Source organism: Budorcas taxicolor, chromosome 3, assembly GCF_023091745.1.
Source record: "Budorcas taxicolor isolate Tak-1 chromosome 3, Takin1.1, whole genome shotgun sequence".
In the NCBI taxonomy this organism is placed as follows: Eukaryota; Metazoa; Chordata; class Mammalia; order Artiodactyla; family Bovidae; genus Budorcas; species Budorcas taxicolor.
In genome coordinates this window covers 34,159,563-34,186,492 of record NC_068912.1, presented here as the reverse complement: position 1 = coordinate 34,186,492, position 26,930 = coordinate 34,159,563, and the positions used below count along the sequence as shown (strand labels likewise).

General features: G+C 45.0%; 1 protein-coding gene across 1 annotated transcript; it reads left to right on the top strand.

Moving 5' to 3' along the window:
* Positions 1-15,590: 15,590 nt before the first annotated feature.
* Positions 15,591-24,922, top strand: LOC128044343 (glutathione S-transferase Mu 1-like). Its single transcript, XM_052636502.1, is given in 9 exon segments — positions 15,591-15,626; positions 16,014-16,089; positions 16,520-16,584; positions 16,887-16,968; positions 17,068-17,094; positions 17,097-17,167; positions 18,282-18,377; positions 18,465-18,575; positions 24,399-24,922. Coding segments are annotated over 9 exon segments (654 nt in total). The 3' UTR covers positions 24,489-24,922.
* Positions 24,923-26,930: the final 2,008 nt, after the last annotated feature.

Here is a 26,930-nt window from a genome sequence, read left to right as displayed (position 1 = left end):
CTTTAGTTTACTGCTTTGTCAAAGTCTATAATCAGCAACCAGGGAAGGGATGCACAGGTCTCTGAGCACCTTTTCTAAGAACAGTAGCTCACAGCCACAGGCTGTGCATCCCTTCTGCTTCCCACAGCAGAAGCACCTGTCTTGTGGTGATGTCAGTCCATAAAGGGGACTTTCCCCAGATTCTCCCGTAACGGCAGGCAGATGACAAAATGCCAAAGCTCTGCTGGGTTAAAGCAGTTTTATGACAGAGTAGCGTGGTCAAGGTTAAGATGGTGAATTTTATATTAGGTGTATTTTACCTCAATTTTTTAAAAAAAGTATGGTCTAAAGACTCACTTTCTGAAAGTCTGTTTTAATCTAGCATTATCAGTATCTAAAGGAATGAATAAAGTACAGAGATAATCTAAAGAACATTATTTCTTGCAGTGGAGCATTTGATAATTGTCAAGAGGGTTTAGACTGACGTTTGGCAAAATCCTGGAGTGCAGATATCCCATGTTTCTGATGAGGATGGCATGCTCTGGGAAGCAACTATTCAATCATGGCTCACGAGAGAATCACCCAGAGAGCTTTTAAACCTACAGATGCCACCACATTAGGAGATTCCTACTTCACTGGCCTGTAACGTTGGACCCAGTATCGTTTTAAAAGTTCTTCAGGTAATTCTTGTGCAGACAGGTTGAGAATTACTGCCTTTAAAAGTCAGAGAGATTGAGAAAAGGCTGATAAATTGGAAAAAAAAAAAAAAAAAGTAAGCATAGAAACTTCCCTGGTGGTCCAATGATTAAGAATCCACCTTCCAATGCAGGGGATGGAGGTTCAATTCCTGGTCAGGAAACGAAGACCCCACATGTTGTAGGGCAACTAAAGCCCCTGTGTGTGCAGCAACTACTGAGATCTCAAGTCCCAACTAGAAAGAAGTCCACGCATTGTAACAGCTAAGACCTGACATAGCCAAAAACCATAAATTAATAATTTTTTAAAAGTTAAGCAGTACATACAGGGCATGTGCCTGGATTAGAGGATCAAGGATTGCCTGTGTCTCTCTGATACAGTTTCTATCTTTTAATCTTAGTCGAATCTGCTTAAATGACAACTTCCTTTGTTTATACTGTAATTGGGTACAACCCTTCAGAGTCTGCAGATCACTGCCACTTGATTCACATAGCCACCGTGTGAGACAGGATGGGTTTATCATCCTTACTTTCCAGGTGAAGGAAATCTTTATTCGGCCTGAAGGCACCAATTAACCAACTAGCCACCGGGTGTGTGTGAGAGGTGAGATAGAGACACCCCACTGATGGCCCGTGTCCTATACTCTCATGACACAGCCCACTGTCACTAGCGTGGGTGAGTGTTCCCCACACCACTGTGGCCCTTGGCTGTTTGGTCCACTAAAGGAACCTGCGCAGTTCTGTGTCTGTGCTGAAGTGTTCTTTTAGGCCCTACACACACTCTGCACAACAAAATATTAACAGAATACACAAATCTGCTCTGGGAAGCAGACTGTAACCAAAGATGTCAAAGAAGAAAAAAGCACACAGATGGAAGAAAAAAGGACAGACTCTATTTCCTCAGTGGTCAGATGCACTGTTACATGGACAAATAAGAAGTTTTAGAAACCCTATGGCAACCCACTCTGGTGTGCTTGCCTGAGAACCTCATGGACAGACAAGCCTGGTGGGCTATATAACCCATGGGGTCGCACAGAGTTGGACACGACTTAGTGACTAAACAACAACAGCAACCATGTGAACAACAAAGTGCTGCTGATTGTAAGACATTTTGATTTTAGAGATGTTCGCATGTGGAAAAAGTAAGTACATTTAAAATATTTTACTTATTAATATTTTTGGCTGTGCTAGGTTTTCGTTGCAGCATGCAGAATCTGGGATCTTCAATCTCTGGTGTTGCTTGCGGAATCCTTAGTTGCGGCATGTGGGATCTAGTTCCCCAGATTAGGTAAAAACCCAGGGTGCCTGCATTGAGTCTTAGCCACTGGACCACCAGGAAAGTCCCAATGAGTGAATTTTAGAATCAATAAAATGGGTACTTCTCTTTTTATGCTCTGTAAAGAATGTGATCCTATTCCCAGGGCCCGGAATAAAAACAGGGTTGCAGGTACTCCAAGTACCTGCATTTTATGAGTCTGATTTCCTCTGGACTCATAAAATACAGCAATTCCAGCCGTCATTCCTGGGGTCTCCACAGCACCTCTGCCTCCCGACTCTGCCCTGTGGCAGCCGCTTCTGTGAGGCTGCTGACAGTTCTGAGTGATGCTTTCCCTAGGCAGCCTCTGAAAACACTTTAGCTCAACTTGCCCTGGAAGTTTGGCTCAGCTTGCCCTGGAACTTGCCCTGGAAGTCCCTGGAAGACACAACTCAGTGGACTTAACGTTCATTTCAAACGCTACACCTGAGAAGTGGAATTCATCACTGCCCCCTGCCCACCCCCACCCTGCCCCGTGAACAGCTCAGAAAGAATATCATCTTGTCATCTTGGTGACTGAGGCAAGGTTTTGGATTTTCTTTATCTCAAGCCAAGATCCCTGCACTACCTTTAGACATAGGGTGTAGCTCACATCATCAAGTGTGTGTTGAAATGTATAGATGGACTTCAGGACCCAGTAGTCTCTCTCAATTTGGGAGCCCAAGGAAAGCAGCACAAACATGCTCTCAGACCGAGGGCACCCTAAGTGTGGGAGCAGAGGGGCAGCCCCCTACTCCAGCATCGGCCATTGCCTTTGCTTTCCTCAACTGCCTCCTTGATCACGGGCTGTGGCTGCCCATAATCAGGGGGTGCTTATGTGTGGGGTGAGCCGAAGAGCCGTGCCTCCTCTCTGGCCAGCGCTCCCATCCCCCTGCAGTTCCTGAAAGTGCCTATTGCGTTCTGCTTGTGTCCTTCCTCCCTCTGCTCAGAATAAGGGTGCCTTCTGAGGTCCCACTCATAGCTGGTTCTTCAGACTTTCCTGACTATTCTCTCCTGGTCCTCCAGACGCTGCCACACCAGCTGGCCCTTCTCGGATCTCCTCAAGCTCTCTACCAGCGCCATCCTGAGGAAATGCAGACAGTTCCTCATTTATGCTGGTTCGCCTTTACGATAGTGGGAAAGCTGTAAGGGTCCAGGGGAAACGGGGCCTTTTTTGTTTGTTTGTTTAAGATTTCTTTATTGTCGGCGGCACTAGGTCTCCATTGCTTTCTCTAGTTGTGGTGAGCAGAGGCTGCTCTTCGCTGTAGCACCTAGGGCTACTCATCGCGGCGGCTCTTCTTGTTGCAGAGTGCAGGCTGTATTGTGTGGGTGTCAGGATTTCCTGGGCACCCTGGCTTAGCTGCTCCGAGGCATGTGGGATCTTCCCAGACCAGAGGTCAAACCTGAGTCCTCTGCATTGGCAGGTGGATTCTCAACCACTGAACCACCAAGGAAGCCCAGAAATGGTGCTTTGAGTTTTGTCTTTGGCTCTCTTCTTGGGCTAGTGATGTGAGGTATGACACCCTCTTGTGATGCTGGGCAGTGGCCGGTCAGCAGCTCCCAGCCAGACACGTGCATAAGCAGCCTGATGCGCTTGCCACCACTTGGTAGCAGACAGCCTTTCTGGTTTTCACTTTCAGTATGATATTCCATAAATTACATACGATATTCAATACTTCATTATAAAATAGGCTTGGTGTTATTGATTTTGCCTAACAGCAGGCTAATGTAAGTGCTCTGAGAACTTTTAAGGTTGGCTGAACTGAAGTCGCTCAGTCGTGTCCGACTCTTTGTGACCCCGTGGACTATAGCCCACCATGTTTCTCTGTCCATGGGATTTTCCAGGCAAGGGAAATGGAGTGGGGTGCCATTTTCTTCTCCAGAGGATCTTCCCGACCCTGGGATTGAACCCAGGTCTCCCTCATTGTAAGCAAGACGATTTTCTGTCTGAGCCACCAGGGAAGTCGGCTAGGTGTATTAAATGCATTTTCAACTTACAGTGGGTTTATGGGGACATAATCTCTCCTAAATCGAGGAATATTCACATGATGCTAACCACCTGTCTAATTTTAAGTGTTCTAGTAGCTGCTTGCAGTGCAGGAGACCTGTGTTCAATCCCTGGGTTGGGAAGATCCCCTGGAGAAGGAAATGGCAACCCACTGCAGTACCCTTGCCTGGAAAATTCTGTGGACTGAGGAGCCTGGTGGGTTACAGTCCATGGGGTCGCAAAGAGTCGGACACGACTGAGTGACTTCACTTTCCACTTCACTTTCAGTAGCCTTATTAAAAAGTTTATAAAAGTAAATTTAACAATATATTTTATTTAACCCAATATCCAAAATATCATAATTTCAACATGTAAATAAAATTAAAATGATTAATAAAATATTTTACAAGCTCTTTTTGTCCCTACTAAGTCTTTGAAATCCAAAGTGTATTTTATGCTTAGAGCATGTCTCAATTCAGATCCTAAACTTTCACTGGAAATATTTAACCTGTATCTAGATTAATAAGCATTTACAGTTGAAAAAAATTGAGTCACAATACTCAGATCATCCCAAATATACCTAAAAGATTTCACTGACGGAACTGAGTATCAGCTTAAAAAATGAAGTTAATTAAAATTAAATAAAATGAAGATCTGAGTTCCTCAGTGGCACTGGCCACACTTGAAGCTCTCAGTGGCCACATGTGGCTGATGGATCCCCAGTGACTCAGCACAATTCTCAACCATAGGCTTCCTGAGGGTTGGAATTATTTCTTTGCATTCGCAGTCATACTCCCAGCCTTGCACAGAGGTACTGAAATGTTTGTTGAATGAGTCACTAACAGAGCTGGGACTTTTAAGAAAGTGAAAAGCAAGAGGAAAACACCATGTTTACAGATCAAAGGCTGCTGGGGTCAGTGCTCATCAGGGCATTTCTCTGGAATGCACTTCCCTCTCTTAAACCCTTTTAGGTTTTAGAGAACCTTCTCCCCAACACCAACCCAGCTCTTGTTTCCACCCTTTCATTTGGCTTCTAAGGCCTTCCAGTGTTTGGCTTTCAGATCCCTAGGGTTGAGGGGTAGAAAGAGACTTTATTTCTTTCCCAGATGTTTCCACAATAGAGGCTCTGCCTTTCCCAGGTCTCAGAGCAGCTGGCAGGCCAAGGGGACAGGAATGAGTGGAGCCACCCTCGCAGCCCCTCAAAGGACCATCCAGAAAGAGTTCTGTGCTCCAGCCACAGCTAAGGCCAATGGGCACTTCCATCCCATCACTGATGGCCCCTCAGGGGCAAGAGAGCAGAGAAGACTGGGGTGGGAGGCATGTCCTCCAGGTCAGTCTCTGCAGAGGGGAGCCTAGTGTACATTTAGGTCCTTTCTTCCAAGCCAGAATGTTCTTCTTGGGAGGTGGGTGGAGGACAGCCAAAGATAGGAGGATTTAAGTTAACTCCATCAAGATCAGTGTGGGAGGAAGTGGTGTTTAGAAGATGAAAGTGAAAGTGGACTGTAGACTACCAGGCTCCTCCGTCTGTGGGATTCTCCAGGCAAGAGTACTAGAATGGGTTGCCATTTCCTTCTCCAGGAGATCTTCCCAACCCAGGGATTGAACCTGGGTCTCCCACATTGCAGGCAGATACTTTTCTATCTGAGCCACCAGGGAAGACTGAGGTCATGTTAATCTCTCCAGGTTCTGAGGGAGTTGTTAATCTTCAAACTCTCAGTCACGTTACATACTTGAGGGCCATTCTGCCTCAGTGATCAGGAGAAAAAGCTACACGGGCAAGTTAGGAAATCTGAAACAGTTCCTGAACCAGGCTAAGGAGTTTCACTTTCTCCTCTGAAGGGGACTAACTAGAACCTGGCCTGGCACCTCCTCCTCATCCAGCTTTATCCAGTTTTACTGTGTCATTCAGCCTCTCTTGCAAGTTGCATAGGCATGTTCTTGCAAGTTTGTTCTTCTAGGGTACCTCTTGTGCTTGCAGCTCTTAACCTAAGGAGCTATGAGACTCCTTCTGAAACAGAAGCCTATTGTAGAGATGGAGTGAGTTAGGGAAGCCTGAGCGACCGAAGGTGGTTAGGGGCCACTGAGGAGAGTGCAGTGGAAAGAGCATAGACCTTGAGGAGAACCCAATCCTGTGGTTGCCTCTGCCCTGAAGAGCTCAACTGGACCTCTCATCTGCTATATTTATTCCTGAGGTTGCTCTCCACTGTCCTTCCAGGAAAGTACCAGCCTGTGTGGAGGCCTCCTGGCCAGCTGGGCCTTTCACTGCTCTCAGTTGCAGCAGCTAGCCTGGTCCCTGTCCTTGACATGTCTGATCACCAGGTAAAGACTGGCTAATAACTGCTGTGTCTTGTCTTTTTCCCTCCTGGATACCTGGACTCACCAACTAGACCCGCTGCTTCTAGGAGATTTAAAGGGCCAGTTCCATATTTCCCCATTCTTTATTTTTCACTTTTAATCCTTTTGGAAGCCAGACGTTTAAGGTCTAGGATATTCAAAAGCAAGCATATATATGGGGGGATTTAGAAAGGTACCACATAGATCTTACAAGTACCTCTCAGACTGATCCCTGGTGTGGAGACACCGTATAATACAAACACGCATACACTGCAGCAAATTCTAAAGAAGTGGCAGAATCTGATTCCCACAGCTACCACATTATAAGATTCAAATATCCATTTAAATAAGTCACAAAGCATATTAGAAACAGGAAAGGATGACCCACTCCAAAGGGGAGAGGTAAATCAATGGAAAAACAATGGAAACTATTTCTGAGAAAGATCAGATTATGGGCTTACTAGACAAAGACTTGGGGCTTCCCTGGTGGCTCCGAGGTTAAAGCGTCTGCCTGCAGTGCAGGAGACCTGGGTTCGATCCCTGGGTCGGGAAGATCCCTTGGAGAAGGAAATGGCAACCCACCCCAGTATTCCTGCCTGGAGAATCCCATGGAGGGAGGAGCAGACTTTAAGCCTAGAGTCTTAAAGAAGATCAAAGAGCTAGAAGAAGATGTGGACAAAGTTAAGGAAGCAATGAACGAACAAAACGGAAAGATCAAAAAAGATATAAAAAAACATAAGAAGGAACCAAAGTAAACTTTAGCGCTGAAAATTACAATAATTGAAATGAAAAATTCACTGGAAGAATTTGAAGGAAGATTCAAGAAGGAAGAAGAAAGAGTCAGGGAAATTGAGGACAATCTAAGTGAAATGACTGACTCTGAGGAACAGAAAGAAAAAAGAAGAAAACTGGATGGAATGTAACGGGCCTGTGGAACACTTATACACTGTGGGAGTCCTACAGGGAGATGAGAAAGAGACTGAAGATTTCGGAAGAAATAATGTCTGAAATCTTGCCAAATTTGATGAAATACATGAATATAAACATTCAAGAAGCTCAAGAAACTCCTAATAGGATGAATACAAAGAGATGCACACCAAGACACAGTGCAAATTATTAAAAGACCAGATTTTAAAAGCAGCAAGAAGGAAACAACACATACAAGAGATTTTTAAAAAGACTGTTATCAGATTTCTCTTAGAAACCTTGGAAGCCAGAAACAGTGAGTTGATATATTCAAAGTGATAAAGGAAACGTTTCCCTGTCAACCAAGAATCCAATATCTGGCAAAACTGTCCTTCATTTATTAGGTGAAATTAAGACATTTCCAGATAAGTGAAAGCTGAGTTTGTCACCAGTAGACCTTTCCTGCAAAAAATGCTAAAAGGAGTCCTTCAGGTTGCAGTGAAAGGGCAACTAGAGGGTTATGCGAAGCCATGTTGAAGAAGTAAAGAATCCTGCTAAGTCGCTTCAGTCATGTCTGACTCTGTGCGACCCCGTAGACGGCAGCCCCCCAGGCTCCCCCGTCCCTGGGTTTCTCCAGGCAAGAACACTGGAGTGGGTTGCCATTTCCTTCTCCAATGCATGAAACTGAAAAGTGAAAGTCAAGTCACTCGGTCATGTCTTAGTCTTTGTGACTCCATGGACTGCAGCCTACCAGGCTCCTCTGTCCATGGGATTTTCCAGGCAAGAGTACTGGAGTGGGGTGCCATTGCCTTCTCCGAAAGAATCCTGGAAAAGGTAAATATATGTATAATGATAAAAGCTAGTACTACTATTGTTACTTTGTTTTATAACTGTTTTTGTTTTCTATATAATTTAAGAGACTCAGTTCAGTTCAGTCGCTCACTCGTGTCCGACTCTTTGCAGCCCCATGGACTGCAGCACGCCAGGCCTTCCTGTCCATCACTAACTCCTGGAGTTTACTCAAACTCATATCCATTGAGTCGGTGATGCCATCCAACCATCTCATCCTCTGTCATCCCCTTCTCCTCCTGCTTCAATCTTTCCCAGCATCAGGGTCTTTTCAAATGAATCAGTTCTTCACATCAGGGGCCAAAGTATTGGAGTTTCAGCTTCAACATCAGTCCTTCCAATGAATATTCAGGATTGATTTCCTGTAGGATGGACTGGTTGGATCTCTTTGCAGTCCAAGGAACTCAAGAGTTTTCTCCTACACCATAGTTCAAAAGCTCTCAGTTTTCTTTATAGTCCAAGTCTCACATCCATACATGACCACTGGAAAAACCATAACCTTAACTAGATAGCCCTATGTTGGCAAAGTAATGTCTCTGCTTTTTAATATGCTGTCTAGGTTGGTCATAGCTTTTCTTCCAAGGAGCAAGCATCTTTTACTTTCATGGCTGCACTCACTATCTGCAATGATTTTGGAGCCAAAAAGAGAAAGTCTGCCACAGTTTCCCCATCTATTTGTCATGAAGTGATGGGACTGGATGCCATGATCTTACTTTTCTGAATGTTGAGCTTTAAGCCAACTTTTTCACTCTCCTTTTTTTACTTTCATCAAGAGGCTTTTTAGTTCTTCTTCACTTTCTGCCATAAGGGTGGTGTCATCTGCATATCTGAAGTTACTGATATTTCTCCCAGAAATCTTGATTCCAGCCTGTGCTTCATCCAGCCCAGCGTTTCTCATGGTGTACTCTGCATATAAGTTAAATAAGCAGGGTGACAATATACAGCTTTGATGTACTCCTTTCCTGATTTGGAACCAGTCTGTTGTTCCGTGTCCAGTTCTAACCATTGCTTCCTGACCTGCATATAAGTTTCTCAAGAGGCAGGTCAGGTGGTCTGGTATTCCCATCTCTCTCAGAATTTTCCACAGTTTATTGTGATCCACACAGTCAAAGGCTTTGGCATAGTCAAGAAAGCAGAAATAGATGTTTTTCTGGAACTCTCTTGCTTTTTTGATGATCCAGCAGATGTTGGCAATTTGATCTCTGGTTCCTCTGCTTTTTTGAAAACCAGCTTGAATATCTGGAAGTTCACAGTTCATGCATTGTTGAAGCCTGGCTAGGAGAATTTTGAGCATTACTTTGCTAGCGTGTGAGATGAGTGCAATTGTGTGGTAGTTTGAGCATTCTTTGGCATTGCCTTTCTTTGGGATTGGAATGAAAGACTGACCTTTTCCAGTCCTGTGGCCACTGCTGAGTTTTCCAAATTTGCTGGCATACTGAATGCAGCACTTTCTCAGCATCATCTTTTAGGGTTTGAAATAGCTCCACTGGAATTCCATCACCTCCACTAGCTTTGTTTGTAGTGATGCTTTCTAAGGCCCACTTGGCTTCACATTCCAGGATGTCTGGCTCTAGGTGAGTGGTCACACCATTGATTTATCTGGGTCGTGAAGATCTTTTTCGTACAGTTCTTCTGTGTATTCTTGCAACCTCTTCTTAATATCTTCTGCTTCTGTTAGGTCCATACCATTTCTGTCCTTTATTGAGCCCATCTTTGCATGAAATATTCCCTTGGTTTCTCTGATTTTCTTGAAGAGATCTCATCTTCCCCATTCTATTGTTTTCCTCTATTTCTTTGCACTGATCCCTGAAGAAGGTTTTCTTATCTCTCCTTGCTATTCTTTGGAACTCTGCATTCAAATGGGTATCTTTCCTTTTCTCCTTTGCTTTTCGCTTCTCTTCATTTGACAGCTATTTGTAAGGCCTCCCCAGACAGCCATTTTGTTCTTTTGCATTTCTTTTTCTTTAGGACGGTCTTAATCCCTGTCTCCTGTACAATGTCACAAACCTCCGTCCATAGTTCATCAGGTACTCTGTCTATCAGATCTAGTCCCTTAAATCTATTTCTTACTTCCACTGTATAATCATTAAGTGGTTTTCCCTAGTTTCTTCAATTTACATCTGAGTTTGGCAATAAGGAGCTCATAATCTGAGCCACAGGCAGCTTCTGGTCTTGTTTTTGCTGAATTTATAGAGCATCTCCATCTTTGGCTGCAAAGAATATAATCAGTCTGATTTCGGTGATGACCATCTGGTGGTGTCCACATGGAGTGTTCTCCTGTGTTGTTGGAAGAGGGTGTTTGCTATGACCAGTGTGTTCTCTTGGCAAAACTCTATTAGCCTTTGCCCTGCTTCATTCTGTACTCCAAGGCCAAATTTGCCTGTTGCTCCAGTGTTTCTTGACTTCCTACCAGTCCCCTATAATAAAAAGGACATCTTTTTTGGGTGTTAGTTCTAGAAGGTTTTGTACGTCTTCATAGAATGGTTCAACTTCAGCTTCTTCAGCATTACTGGTCGGGGCATAGATTTGGATTACTGTGATAATCCAGACTGAAAACCACAATCACAGAAAACTAACCATGGACCACAGCCTTTTCTAACTCAATGAAACTATGAGCCACACCATGTAGGGCCACCCAAGACGGACGGGTCATGGTGGAGAGTTCTGACAAAATGTGGTCCACTGGAGAAGAGAATGGCAAACTACTTCAGTATTCTTGCCTTGAGAACCCCATGAACAGTATGAAAAGGCAATAAGAAAGGACTCTGAAAGATAAACTCCCCAGGTTGGTAGGGGCCCAATATGCTACTGGAGATCAGTGGAGAAATTACTCCAGAAAGAATGAAGACACAGAGCCAAAGCAAAATAACACCCAGTTGTGGATGTGACTGGTGATGGAAGGAAGGTCTGATGTTATAAAGAGCAGTATTGCATAGGAACCTGGAATGTTAGGTCCATGAATCAAGGCAAATTGTAAGTGGTCAAAAAGGAGATGGTAAGAGTATATGTCAACGTTTAAGGAATCAGCGAAGTAAAATGGACTGGAATGGGTGAATTTAACTCAGATGGCCATTATATCTTCTACTGTGGGTAAGAATCCTTTAGAAGAAATGGAGTAGCCACCATAGTCAACAAAACAGTCTGAAATGTGGTACTTGGATGCAATCTCAAAAAAGACAGAATGATCTCTGTTCGTTTCCAAGGCAAACCATTCAATATCACAGTAATTAAACAGACTAGTCCATTAAAGAAGAATTACTAGTCTATAGTTTTGGACACACGTGCATAAAAATGTAATTTTGTGACACCAATAATCAAAGAGAAAGGACAGAGTTGTATAAGAGCAAATTATTTAAGAGCTATTTGAATTAAGCTGGTATAAATTCAAACTGAAAAAACTAAGATCATGGCACATGGTCCCATCATTTCAAGGCCAATAGTAGGGGAAAAAATGGAAGCAGAGACAGATTTTCTTTCCTGGGGCTCCAAAAGTACTGTGGACAGTGACTGCAGCCACGAAACTAGGAGACGCTTGCTCCTGGGAAGGAAAGCTATGGCCAACCTAGACAGCATGTTAAAAAGCAGAGACTTCACTTTGCCAGCAGAGGCCCCTATAGTCAAAGCTGTGGCTTTTCCAGTAGTCATCTACCGATGTGAGAGTTGGACCCTAAAGAAGGCTTTCCAATTGTGGTACTGGAGAAGACTCTCAAGAGTCCTTTGGACTGCAAGGAGATCAAACCAGTCAATACTAAAGTAAATCAACCCTGAATATTCATTGAAAGGACTGATGCTGAAGCTCCAATACTTTGGCCACCTGATGCAAAGAGCAGCCTTATTGGAAAAGACCCTGATGCTGAGAAAGATTTAAGGCAAAAGGAGAAGGGGGCAGGTGAGGACGAGATGGTTAGATAACATCACTGATTCAGTGGACATGAATTTTAGCAAACTCCGGGAGATAGTGGAGGACAGAGGATCCTGGCACGCTGCAGTCCATCCGGTTGCAAGGAGTCAGACATGACTTAGTGACAGAACAATAACAACAAAAAATAAGAAATCACAAGCTTAGGAGAGAAACTGAAAACAGAATGCAAACACTTACGGAACACAGCAAGAGCATTGCTAAGGGGGAGATTTATGGCTAGAAATGTCTACTTTAAAAACAAGAGGATCTCAAATAAACATCCTAACTATATAAATTAAGGAATTAGGAAAAGAATTAAACCGAAATAAATAGAAGGAAATAATAAAGATTATGGCAGAGATAAATAGAAAAATAGAGAAAATCAATGAAAATTTTAAAGAAATTTCTTTGAAAGATTTATGAAATTAACAAAATTGACAAACCTTTAGCTACACTAAGAAAGAAGGGAAAAGATGCAAATTACTAAAATCAGAAATGAAAGTGGGACAGGACTACTGAGTCTACAGAAATAAAAATATTGCAACAGAGTACTACAAAGAATCATATGCCAACAAACTGGATAATCTAGATAAAATAAAAATGTTCCCAGAAACACAAAACATGACAGGACAGAAACACAAAGATATGTAATTCCACATGTTATTTGTTTTAAATTTAATTCCTGTTTAAATTCTTGAAGCCTTGCTTATATTTATTTGTTCTGAAAACTATGACATCTGACTCTTTGTGACCCCATGGACTGTAGCCCACCAGGCTCCTCTGTCCACGGAATTTTCCAAGCAAGAATGCTGGAGTGGCAGGTGGATTCTTTACCACTGCACCACCTGTAAAGTGCCCATCTTAAACTATAAATTATAGTTTATAACTATAATTAAGTTTAAGATTTATAACTATAAATCTTACAAATTATGGTTTTTATTTTCTATTCAGATTAAAAAAATTTCCTTTATATCCTGGATTACAAAAGTTTATTCAGATAATACTTTAAAAACCTTTAAAAAATTACCATCAAGTAGGACACAGTTTAATACTACTGTTGGTATTTAACGTGTTGGTTTGTGTTCTGAGGCTGTTTTACATAGAATTTTAAATTTGCTCTGGGAGTTCAGAATGTCAGCAGTAGAGCTGGAAGGATGGAGTGCAGAGCAGAGTCAGATCAGAGGCAGGATTCTTGACTGGATACTGGACACTGTGTGTTCTGATGTCCTGCGCAATGTTCTCTAAAATATTAGAACCTGTCAATACTTACAGTCAAGCGAGAGCGCATGCAAATCCAGAAGATGTGGCCGCTTTAACACTGAATTTCAGCGAGGCAACCACTGGTTGCATCAGGCCCTTCTGCCCTCTCTCCAGTTTTCCCTCTGCCAGAGTCCCCCTGCCCCCTACTGCCTTCCACACACCCACTGCCCCCACCGGTGGGACCCCTGGGCCTGGGGGCTGAGGCTGAGAGCCTGCTCCGCCAGCCCCCTCCTCCTCCTGCAGGACTGACGTCTTCCCCCTGACGGGGCTGCCTGTGCTCGGGCCCATCCCTGTGTCCCCAGTTCCTTGTCCCAGCGGGCACGGCCTCTTTCTCCTGCCTTCCAGCTCCCTCCCTCTCAGTGCTCCTCAGAGATTTTGAACACTTAAAAATCTCTTCTGTATTTTGAAATCTCTCCTTGTATTTCCTAGCTGAGTTCCAGCCTTTAGTACCCAGAATTTTCTTTTTCTTAGTGCTGCTCTATGACAGAATTTCAATGATTTTTGTAAATAAATGACTGACTGACTGAATACTAGCTTAACAATATCTGATCTACATATTTTAACCGTTATCATTCTGTTGAGTGTTTTTAAGAAAGTCATTTTCTCAGTGGAATCCGGTCATGTGTCTTTTCCAAGCTCAAGATGTGTGAAACTCAGAATGACAACCCCTTTATAACATGAAAAATATAACTATTAAGAGAGGCAGCACTTTTGTGTGGCCAGAGCCACTATCGCCTCCCTTTGGGCAAAACGACGAGGGAATCTGCCTTTCCCTATCTGCCTCCTGAGTCTGGACCCCGAGCTGAGCTCTGAGGACTGGCAGGGTGGGAATGGCTAGGGGCATCCACAGAGGGACTGAGCTCTGCTGGTCTCTGCTGATAACACTTTCCCTGCTCCCCAGCTTAGCAGAGATGTGTAGACTCTGAGTCTGTGATTTAACATGGATTACAGAAAGTCTGTCTTCTTCAAACCCCCACTCCATACTTTATCTTGGTGGTCTGAAACCTTTATTCAATACTGGGACCTTTCTATCCTTAAAAAGTGTTAGCTAATTTTAAACGGACTTTCCTGTAGAGTTCCAAGCTTGCCTTTCAACTTCTGAAATCGATTTGTTTTCAAAAGGTCTTATCGTCTCTTTTTGTGTACCCATTACTTTGTAGTGTACTTTAAACAAGGGAAAAGGAAATACAGGCCAACCTTGTCTTATTCTCGTAATTTTGAAATAGCCTTCAATCTTCAAAGAGGAGAGTTGGCAGGTGGGACATTGTTTTTGAGGAGGCTGGATCACAGAGTGACATGAAAGGACACCTGAGCCACCCTCTCCTACACAAAACTACACCTGGGTCAAGATCAGGGCAGGAATCTGTGGGCATGGACAGCCAGGCTGTGCTGGGCCCACTCTGACTGCAGTCCTGCGTGGTGTCCTCCAGGCTCCTTGCTGGCCACCCCTACCGGTCCCCCTTGCAGCAGGAGAGGCTCCTAGCTGCTCAAAGAACAGCTCTCCCTGCTTCATTCAGAGCCCTCTGTGACTACCACAGTCCAGGTCACTGACCCAGTCAAAATGAAGTACATCTAGCTGGTTGTTGGGTTATTTCTGGAGTTGCACCTGGATATCATCTTTGCTGGACCTGCTTTTGTATTTGGATTCATTGTTTAGGCCATAAATCTACTTGATTAATTTACATTTGATGATTATCACTCTTAGCTACATGACTGAAGGGATGAGTCCCCTCTAGTCCCTGAAACGAAAGAATTGACAAACTTCTTCCTGCACCTTGTGGGTGTTTCTTGTATCCCATTAATAGTCTGTTCTAGAAGATATGCTGCCGTCAGGGATTGTAAAGAGTCAGGGGAGCGTGAGGATTACTTGGAGTACTGATCTTCCTGTGCCAGCGGCTCATTTAGAGTTTCGATTTGAGGGGCACCCACTCTTAGACTTAACTTGCCAGTTAAGAGCTTCCCAGAGCCCAAGGGAACTCGGTAACCCAGGAGCAAGCCTCAATGATAGTGGGAGGGCAGGGGAGGTGGAAGATTCGTGCTGTCGTTAGGCTTGTTTCCCGAGCGCACTACCAACTTCCCCGATTTAGCTGAAATCGGACTGCCTACGGGAACCAGGCTGCCCTCAGCGTCCTGGTGCCCAGAGCTCGGCTCCCGAGTTTTGAGGCTGGATGGGGAAATGGACTACTTCGACTGCCCGGGGCGCAGATGCCTCGTTGAAGAGTCCCGGGTGCCCCTAGTGCCCGGAAGCTTTGGAGATTGGGCAATAATTGGGAGCGGGACAGAGAGAAGCGATGGGGCGTGGCCTCACTCAGGCCACACCCAGGCATCGGATAAACATCCAAATCAACGGTGTTGAGCTGGAAACCCGATCCACAGACGCTGACTATGGCGATGACCCTGGGTTACTGGGACCTCCGCGGGGTGAGCGGGGGTCCGCTAGGGCGGGTGGGATGGAGGCGGGCGGGGATATGCTGCGCAGCTGGGGACCGATAAGCCAGAAATGTTTTCTGCTCGCTGCAGCCTAGCCCCTTCGCACCGCCGCCTCCTTCCCAGGTGTGTGTGTGTGTGTGTGTGTGTGTGTGTGTGTGTGTGTGTGTGTCTGTGTGTGTCTGTGTGTGTGTGTGTCTGTGTGTGTGTGTGTCTGTGTGTGTCTCTGTGTGTGTGTGTGTGTGTGTGTGTCTGTGTGTGTGTGTGTGATCAGAAGTGGGTGGAAAGGGGGAGAGGGTTGGGAGTATGGGAGTGACTGGAACGGTGAAAGTTTTGCAGTCAAGACCTGACGTCTGCCCTGTGTCCTGGCATCTTTCTCAGCTAGCCCACGCCATCCGCCTGCTCCTGGAGTACACAGACTCAAACTATGAGGAAAAGAAGTACACGATGGGGGACGGTAATGGCATCCTTGTCATGTCCTGACTTCTGCTCAACTCATGCTGGTTTGGTGCCAAGCATCCCATGTCCTGAACCCTGTTGTTCATGTCTAACGCCTTCCACCAGCTGGAGCAGGGACCTGCCCCTTCCCGAACGCTTTAGGGTGCAGCTGGCCTCCAAGGAAGGATATGAGAGTCCACAGCTGGGTCCTATATCAGCCATTGGCACAGGCTCCCCTTAGTGCTTACCTAAATCCTTTGTAAGGATTACTCATGTAGTTTCAGGAAATTCCTGTTTGTTTTTTCCCTCAAAGCTCCATGTGAGATTAGTGGTTCAGATTTCAGATCTACCAGTTCAGGGGGGGTCTTGCCCCTGACTCCTTTATAGGTCCTCTGAAAAGGAGGGTTGGATTTGTGGGAGGTTGTTTCACTGCATCTTCTTTTTCTCAGCTCCTGACTATGACAGAAGCCAGTGGCTGAATGAAAAGTTCAAGCTGGGCCTGGACTTCCCCAATGTAGGTGCAGGGGCTGAGGTGCTGGGAGGGGGAGTGGACAATGTCTCCATCCATCTCCTTTCCTGGCTTAGAGGTTTCAGGAACAGGTGCCTTCTGCTCTTGTCTCTCAGCTTCCTGGTTCTGTTTTCTGCCTTTCCATGATGCTCTGTGTCCCAGCTCATCCCTCCATTTTATAGCATATTATTTAGTGCCTACCATGGGACAGGCTCTGTGAAAGCCGGGTTTCATCTCTGCCCTTGCTCAAGGGAGCAGATGCAGGGGAGCCTGGTGGCCCACCTGACCTGGCTTTGTTGTTCTTCCAGTTGCCCTACTTAATTGATGGAGCTCACAAGCTCACCCAGAGCAAGGCCATCCTTCGCTACATTGCTCGCAAGCACAACATGTGTGAGTGGGGCTGGGGTTGGGGGCAGGGATAAATGTGGCCATGCCCTGGGCTGGGCTGGGAGGGGATACTGAGGGTGAGTCTCTGTTGTGTGGGTACAGGTAGGGAGACAGAGGAGGAGAAGATTCGCTGGATGTGTTGGAGAACCAGGCTACGGACACTGTTAATGGCTTTATTATGCTCTGCTACAACCCTGAATTTGTGAGTCTCCTCCTGCTGATCTGGGATGGATGTGCTTTAAAAGGAGACTAGCTTAGTGTATCCCTTCTACAAAGATCACTTTGTAATTTGATCTCCTTGGAGCTACGGAGCTGGTTTATATGGAGTCCTCTGAGTGATTCCCATAACTCTAATTCAGCATATAGAAGCTCTGACTCAGTTCCCCCCAGTCTAAGGATAGAATCTAGACTCCCTAAGGTGGAAATTCAGTTCCTAGACAGGATATTTACCTTGTTAGCCCAATGCCTCCTCTTCAGCATGTCAGGCATAAACCCATTGTGCCTGGTGGGCAGGGCTGGCTCTACTCCACATAGTCAGGATCTGTTAAAGTCCTGACTTTGTGAGTCCACGCCTACTGAGTTGGACAGGGTCCCATCTACACTGGTCCTTTTGCCATTTGAACTCCTTAGAGCTACTGATTCACCAAGCTAGTCCCTACAGAGTTCCAAGAGTGACCCTTAGAACTCCCAGTGCGTGAAATGCAAGCTTGGACTCAGTTCCCATCAGTCTTAGGGTAGAGTCCAGCCTCCCAGGGTAGAAATTCAGATCCTAGATAGGTGTTTATGAGTTCAACCAGTGCCTCCTCCTTGGCATCTCAGGGATCAGGACATGTGTCCAGTGGGCAGCCCAGGGTCAGATTTTATTCCTTTCCTGCCTTCCTTTCAGCTTCCAATTCTTTCCAACTGTCCAGAAACTGTCCACGCATTCACACCATTCTGTCTCCCACACTGGAACAAAGGACTTCTTTCCTAGTCATTTTAGTGTTGATCAGCCTGAGGTTTGAGGCCTGACCTCTACCAAGTCTCACAGCACTGCTGGTCTGACCCCGGGCAGGTGTCTGGAGCTGACTGGTGGGTGACAGGGTCAGGGACAGTGTGGTTTTGCCCTTTGCCTTCCCATCACCTCTCACAGATGGGAGGTGGTACCCACTGGAGTCTGATGAACACAGGTGGGTTGAATGGCAACTGGGCACCAACCCAGGTTCAGTCGGGGGACATGGCTGCTCACCTGGCAGCAGGATCAGACACAGCCCCAGGAGGCCTGTTCTGCCAGGGAGTCTGTTTCTGAGGGCAGTGATGGTTGTTTTGTGTCTCAGGAGAAACTAAAGCCTCAATACTTGAAGGAGATCCCTGAAAAGATGAAGCTCTACTCAGAGTTTCTGGGGAGGAGGCCTTGGTTTGCAGGGGACAAGGTAAGTGGGATGGCTTTAGGGGAGGGAGAGCTGTCATTTTTCTGAGGTTCGGAGTATGGTGCGTATTCATGCTTTGTCTTTCTGCAGCTCACCTTTGTGGATTTCCTGGTTTATGACGTTCTTGACATTCACCGCATATTTGAGCCCAAGTGCCTGGATGCATTCCCAAACCTGAAAGACTTCATCTCTCGTTTCGAGGTATTCTCCTGATCCTCCTACTATTAATACATCTCTTTCCTCTACACTCGTCTCCCTGCAGCTTTCCTAATTGGAACGAAACCAAGTATAACTAGCATTTATTGAGAACTTGGTTTATGATAGGTTTTCTGCTCAGGGCTTTACATACATTGTGTCAGATTTGCTCTTTGCCTTATTTCTACAAGATAAAGAAGTATCACCTCCATCTAAAAGACAAGGAATAAGCCAAAAGGATATGTAATTTCTGATGGTCACAGAACCAGTGCAGGCTGTGCTGGGCTCCCAGTCAGAGTGTCTGGATTCTATGGGGAGCAGCCAGTGGCTCTCCGTTTCCTGTGTGGAAGAGAGAAGCTCAGGTCCTTTTGTTGTCTGGGCTCAGAGTTCTGGAGAGTGTGGAGGAAGCAGAAATCTCAGGAGTTTGGATGTGGCTGGCATTAGTTGAGTTGAGACACAGTAAGAGTGATGTTAGGTATCAAAGACATAATGTTTTTTCCTGATCACCCAAGGGCCCTGTGGCTTATTGGCTCCCTCTCTGGGGTTGTACTGAGATTTCCAAGAATGTAATTGGTTCTGGGATTTTCTTCCATAGGTAGGTGCCTTCTTGGGAAGATTTTATCTTGTCTCTATAGTAGGCAGTTTCCTTCCCTCTCTTTCTTTCTTCCAGTTACTCATAATTCTGCTCAGAGACGGGATGATCCATTCATTTTAAGTCACATTCACTGATCTGACCCTGTCTTCTGTATGAGGCACTGTGTGAGGCACAGGAGGGATACAGAAGTCACAGAATCCTGGAGTCCTAACTCTGGGGCTCAGTGCAGCTGGAGAACTTCAGGAACCCTGAAGCTGTGTGGTGTGGGTGGAGCCCCCTTGGTTCTGGAGGAGCACAGCCTGACCTCACTTCCCAGCTCATCATCACCCTCAGTCAACTACTGATAATTGGAGAGCAACAAATAATTGAGATGAGTGCCTGGGAAGGAAGACGGGGACAGATGTGGACTGCAGTGTGTGGCTTGTAGGGCCCTGGGCTGTGGGGTACAGTCAGCCCTAGGTCTGGGACTCCTGGGAACTCTGGGGCACTGTCTGTCTTGAGAAGATGGTGCACAGGTGTATCTGAGTGTCTCACTGCCTGGGTAGCTGTAGCAGGACTGGGGATGAGGTAGGTCGGGGCCCAGTGAGAGTAGGCTCAGGTCCCAGGCCAGGAGTTGGATTCTGTCCTTTAAGTGGAATAATTAGAGCCTGGTCTTGCTGCTTCTCACCCTCCTATCGCCTTTCCTCTGGGTTTTGCTGAGTCACTGGGTGAGATCTGGTCTCTTCTGCAAGCTGCTCATGTACTTTCTGAGGCTGTTTGTTGTGCTACGGGTCCCTGTGGGCAAAGCCTGGAGTCTCCCTCTGCGAAAGAACCAAGTTTGTGTGCAGGGGGAAAGACAAGCCCTCCTGTAGGGAAATGGGGGAAGGGAGTGCTTTGCCAAGAGCACAGAGTTGAAGAGAGAGCCAGGCTGAGTTCCATGCTATCACTTATTAGCGGCTTGAACGTGAGGAAGGTGCTTAACCTCTGTGATCCCGTTTCCCCCCAGATAAGGACACACTATGAACCACTCTTAGGCTACTTCTGTGGAGGTTCTCGGTTCAGTTCAGTTCAGTTCATTCGCTCAGTCGTGTCCGACTCTTTGCGACCCCATGAATTGCAGCACACCAAGCCTCCCTGCCCATCACCAACTCCCAGAGTTCACTCAGACTCACGTGATGCCATCCAGCCATCTCATCCTCGGTTGTCCCCTTCTCCTCCTGCCCTCAATCCCTCCCAGCATCAGAGTCTTTTCCAATGAGTCAACTCTTTGCATGAGGTGGCCGAAGTACTGGAGTTTCAGCTTTAGCATCATTCCTTCCAAAGAAATCCCAGGGTTGATCTCCTTCAGAATGGACTGGTTGGATCTCCTTGCAGTCCAAGGGACTCTCAAGAGTCTTCTCCACCACCACAGTTCAAAAGCATCAATTCTTCAGCACTCAGCCTTCTTCACAGTCCAACTCTCACATCCGTACATGACCACTGAGAAAACCATAGCCTTGACTAGACGGACCTTAGTCAGCAAAGTAATGTCTCTGCTTTTGAATATGCTGTCTAGGTTGGTCATAACTTTCCTTCCAAGGAGTAAGCGTCTTTTAATTTCATGGCTGCAGTCACCATCTGCAGTGATTTTGGAGCCCCCGAAAATAAAGTCTGACACTGTTCCACTGTTTCCCCATCTATTTCCATGATGGGACTGGATGCCATGATCTTCGTTTTCTGAAGTTGAACTTTAAGCCAACTTTTTCACTCTCCTCTTTGACTTTCATCAAGAGGCTTTTTAGTTCCTCTTCACTTTCTGCCATAAGGGTGGTGTCATCTGCATATGTGAGGTTATTGATATTTCTCCCGGCAATCTTGATTCCAGCTTGTGTTTCCTCCAGTCCAGCATTTCTCATGATGTACTCTGCATATAAGTTAAATAAGCAGGGTGACAATATATAGCCTTGAGGCACTCCTTTTCCTATTTGGAACCAGTCTGTTGTTCCCATGTCCAGTTCTAACTGTTGCTTCCTGACCTGCATACAGATTTCTCAAGAGGCAGGTCAGGTGGTCTGGTATTCCCATCTCTCAGAATTTTCCACAGTTTATTGTGATCCACACAGTCAAAGGTTTTGGCATAGTCAATAAAGCAGAAATAGATGTTTTTCTGGAACTTTCTTGCTTTTTCCATGATCCAGTGGATGTTGGCAATTTGATCTCTGGTTCCTCTGCCTTTTCTAAAACCAGCTTGAACATTAGGAAGTTCACAGTTCAAGTATTGTTGAAGCCTGGTGGAGAATTTTGAGCATTACTTTACTAGCAGGTGAGATGAGTGCAACTGTTCGGTAGTTTGAGCATTCTTTGGCATTGCCTTTCTTTGGGATTGGAATGAAAAGTGACCTTTACCAGTCCTGTGGCCACTGCTGAGTTTTCCAAATTTGCTGACATATTGAGTGCAGCACTTTCACAGCATCATCTTTCAGGATTTGAAACAGCTCCACTGGAATTCCATCACCTCCACTAGCTTTGTTCGTAGTGATGCTTTCTAAGGCCCACTTGACTTCACATTCCAGGATATCTGGCTCTAGGTGAGTGATCACACCATCATTATTATCCGGGTCGTGAAGATCTTTTTCGTACAGTTCTTCTGTGTATTCTTGCTACCTCTTCTTAATAGCTTCTGCTTCTGTTAGGTCCATACAATTTCTGTCCTTTACTGAGCCCATCTTTGCATGAAATGTTCCCTTGGTATCTCTAATTTTCTTGAAGAGATCTCTAGTCTTTCCCATTCTGTTCTTTTCCTCTATTTCTTTGCATTGATCACTGAAGAAGGCTTCCTTATCTCTTCTTGCTATTCTTTGGAACTCTGCATTCAGATGCTTCTATCTTTCCTTTTCTCCTTTGCTTTTTGCTTCTTTTCTTTTCACAGCTATTTGTAAGGCCTCCCCAGACAGCCATTTTGCTTTTTTGCATTTCTTTTCCATGGGGATGGTCTTGATCCCTGTCTCCTGTACAGTGTCATGAACCTCATTCCATAGTTCATCAGGCACTCTATCTATCAGATCTAAGCCCTTAAATCTATTTCTCACTTCCACTGTATAATCATAAGGGATTTGATTTAGGTCATACCTGAATGGTCTAGTGGTTTTCCCTACTTTCTTCAATTGAAGTCTGAATTTGGCAATAAGGAGTTCATGATCTGAGCCACAGTCAGCTCCTGGTCTTGTTTTTGCTGACTGTATAGAGCTTCTCCATCTTTGGCTGCAAAGAATATAATCAGTCTGATTTCGGTGTTGACCATCTGGTGATGTCCATGTGTAGAGTCTTCTCTTGCGTTGTTGGAAGAGGGTGTTTGCTATGACCAGTGCATTTTCTTGGCAAAACTCTATTAGTCTTTGCCCTGCTTCATTCCTCATTCCAAGGCCAAATTTGCCTGTTACTCCAGGTGTTTCTTGACTTCCTACTTTTGCATTCCAGTCCCCTATAATGACGAGGACATCTTTTTTGGGTGTTAGTTCTAAAAGGTCTTGTAGGTCTTCATAGAACCGTTCAACTTCAGCTTCTTCAGCATTACTGGTTCGGGCATAGGCTTGGATTACAGTGATATTGAATGGTTTGCCTTGGAAACGAACAGAGATCATTCTGTCATTTTTGAGATTGCATCCAAGTACTGCATTTCAGACTCTTTTGTTGACCATGATGGCTACTCCATTTCTTCTGAGGGATTCCTGCCCACAGTAGTAGATATAATGGTCATCTGAGTTAAACTCACCCATTCCAGTCCATTTTAGTTCGCTGATTCCTAGAATGTCGACGTTCACTCTTGCCATCTCTTGTTTGACCACTTCCAATTTGCCTTGATTCATGGATCTGACATTCCAGGTTCCTATGCAATATTGCTCTTTACAGCATCGGACCTTGCTTCTATCACCAGTCACATCCACAGCTGGGTATTGTTTTTGCTTTGGTTCCATCCCTTCATTCTTTCTGGAGTTATTTCTCCACTGATCTCCAGTAGCATATTGGGCACCTACTGACCTGGGAAGTTCCTCGTTCAGTATCCAATTATTTTGCCCTTTCATACTGTTCATGGGGTTCTGAAGGCAAGAATACTGAAGTGGTTTGCCATTCCCTTCTCCAGTGGACCAGTCATCACGTATACCTCAGAATTCCTGTGGTTCTCCAGCTGCACTGAGCCCCAGAGGCTGGGCACCAGGACTGTGTGACTTCTGCATCCCCTCTGGGCCTGATACAGTGACTCATACAGGGGAGAGGGTCAGATCAGTGAATGTAACTTAAAATGAATGTATGATCCTGTCTCTGAGACAGAGAAGAAGTAAAGAGAGGGAAGGAAATTGCCCACTGTAAAGACTTCAAGATACAATCCTCCCTGATGTATTGAGGGTTTGGATCTAGATGCCCACAATACAGTGAAGCAAGTCACATAGCTTTTTTGGTTTCTCAGGGCATGTAAAAGTTGTTTATAGTATACTGTAGCCTGTAAAATGTGCAATAGCATTATACCTAAAATATATATATATATATATTTATCTTAATTTAAATATCCTTTATTGCTGGGCATTACTTCTCTGGCAGTCCAGTGGTTAGGACTCCATGCTTTCACTGCCAGGGGCCTGGGTTTGATTCGTGCTCTGGAATCTAAGATCCCACATGCTGCACACCTCGGCCAAACAAACAAACAAACAGACCTGAAACTTTCTTGCCAAAAAATGCTGAGACCTTCATCTGAGTCTTAAAGGAGTTTGATTTTTTTGCCACAGTAACATCAAAGATCACTGATCATAGATCGACATAACAAACATAATCATAATGAAAAAGTAGAAATATTGGGAAAATCACCAAAGATGACACAGAGACAGAAAGTGAGCAAGTGTGGTTGGAAAAATGGCATCAGTTGACTTGCTCAATGATGGTTGACACAAGGCTTCAGGTTGTGAAATACACAAAACGTGCGAATCACAGTAATTTGAAGTGGACTGGAATGAGGGATGGCTGTGTATTCTCATCTCTGGGTATATACAGCAGCTAACACAGCCTGTTCTCCATGTGTGGCAGGTCTTAGTAAGACACCACGTTAGTCACAGGAAACTGAAGAGGTAACTTATCAGAACTGGGGACCCTAGGAAGATTGTTTTTTGCTGATTGCTTCACTTCCACAAGGAAGGGTTGGACCAGGGTTCCAACTCAAAGTCTGGAGTGGAACTGCGTGAGCCCCAGTGGGGCAGCTGGCCTGACCTTCTTTCTCCCACCCTCAGGGCCTGAAGAGGATCTCTGTCTACATGAAGTCCAGCCGGTTCCTCCCACGCCCTGTGTATTCAAAGATGGCCGTGTGGGGCAACAAGTAGTGCTCTGGACAGCACGAGATGGAGCGAGGAGCCAGTGCTGTGTGTGGAGAGCCGCTGGAGCTTCCTGCTCGCCAGAACCAGATGTTTTGTTTTCTCCGCCTTTCTTTCCATTGGTCACACTTAGGCCTTATTTGGCCCCAACTCTTTCCCAACCCCATTCATCCAGGATCTTTAAGCTCTACAGCACCCTACTCTTCTTCAGTGAAGTCACCCCCTGACATTATGCTTTCTGCTCTAAAGCCAACCAGATCATCCTTCCTTTCCATGTTGCTGGTTTTTTTTTTTTTCCCTGCTATGAGTAGCCTGACTAGACCCTTGGCTTGGAGAGCTCAAGCCTGAGCCCCCAGCACTGCCCTGAAGACCAGGACAGGCCTAGGTTGCAGGCCTTGCTCTCCCAGCGTGGGCCCTGCCCAGCCCTGCTGATCACCAATAAAGCCTTAACCACACCTGCTATGTTTTATCTTTTTTCCTCCTGACCATCTGAATTGTCTAACTGGCCCTGCTGCTTCCTAGGAATGAAGTGGCGACGCTGGCAGTGTCTGGGTGCATGAGGATCCTGTCTGGTAGTAGGATGTTCTGAGACTTCTTGTTCCCATTTCTGAGTCCCTCAGAGCAGGAGTCCTCAGAGGGCTCCTTCTATTATAGAAGGGAGGCCTCTTCCTGAGCCTCCATCTCTCATCCATTCCTCCTCCTTGTTAAGAGCTCAGGCGCCCTCTGTTGGCTGCTGCACAGCTGTTATTCAGGACCTTCTTTCTGGGTTACTTCCTCATTTTCTTAGCTATCCACGAGGTAAATTTCTTTAGTCCTCGCATATCTGAAGATGTGTTGCTAGAGTACACTAAAGTAATGTTTTTGTTGGTTATACGATTCTAGTATAAGGACCTTCAGGCCTCTGATGCAATTAGACACAGCTAGAATTAAGCCTTGTCCGTGGGAAGGGTGATGCCAGTCTCTCTTGAATATCTGATGGATATATATATTTTTTTAACTAAGGTACTTGCTTTTCAGTTCTTGCCAATGTGAGGTATCCAAGTCCAGAGTCTATATAGAGATCTTGGGGCTGTTGTGTTTTTACTTCACATCCTTCTATGAGTATACTAAGTTTCCTGGTCTCCTTTTTATCAGGCTCCATTCATCACTGCTTTGCATCCTCTGGAATTAATTTCAAATCACACTGTCCAGTGGTCTGCTTAAGAGAAAGTTTCTAGGACCTCAGGAGTTCCCAGACCATGCTACCATAAATAGTTGTTTACTTTGGGGTCTAGTATTCAGTCAAGGCTCAATTGGGAGAAAATGTTACAAATCACAAAGGACCTTTATCCAAAAATATTTAGCTAAAAATATAACCAATGAAAAAAAGAGGCCTAAGTGGCTTTTTGGCCACAATATGTGGCTTGTAGGATCTCAGTTTCCCAACCAGAGGTTGAACCCAGGCCCTGGCATTGAAAGCTCAGAATCCTAAACACTAGGCCACCAGGGAACTCCAAGGCCCACGTCTTGACTAGGCATTACAAAAGAGAATATCCCAAAGGCCAGTCAGCATATGAAAAGGTGCCCAACAATATTGGATTTGGGGAAGTTATGAACACAGTTAATCCAATTATATACCCACACAGGCTAAAATTAAAAGGACCAGCAATTATTCACAAATATGTGTGGTAACTGGAACCATCACTCACTGCTGGTGGAACAACCACTTTGGAATACCAACAGCACTTCCTGGAACTAAACATAACATCTACCCTATGCCCCTGGAATGCCATGCCTTGTTATATACTAATGAGGATGTGTGCTTATGTCTTAAACAGACATGTACCATAGTGCTCAAAGCGGCTTTATATGAAAAAGCCAAGAACTGGCAATTTTCCAAAGTTTGGCAATGCAAGAATGGACAGATAAGCTGGGATATGTTATATAAGTCCATTGTACAAATTCACTATTCATATGATGGATTATTATACAATATATATACTTATGATGAAAATATTATGAAGGGCTACTGCTACACACAATAACATGAATGACTCTCAGAGACACAATGTGGACAAAAGGATGTAGACACCAAATGCACTTACTACATCCTTCTATTTACATGATCATTAATAGGCAAAATAAGTCCAGAGTAACAGAGGTCAGCTGAATGGTGAGCTTGTCTTTGTTGAAGAGATTGTGCAGGGCTGGAAATGTTCTCTATCTTGACCCAGGTGGTGATTCCATAAAAATATACATATCTAAAAACCCACTGAGTTGTCCAGTTAAGATGGTGCACCTTACTGCTTGTGATGGACATAGACATGGTCTCATTATTACATTGCTTATGTTTTTCTTTATCATCAGTCTTCCCTGTAGGATATAAATACCTTTAAAGCAGGCATTTCTGTCTCTTCTTGTTCCTGGTCTTACAGGTGTTTGTATACAACCAGAACAGCACCTGGAAGATAC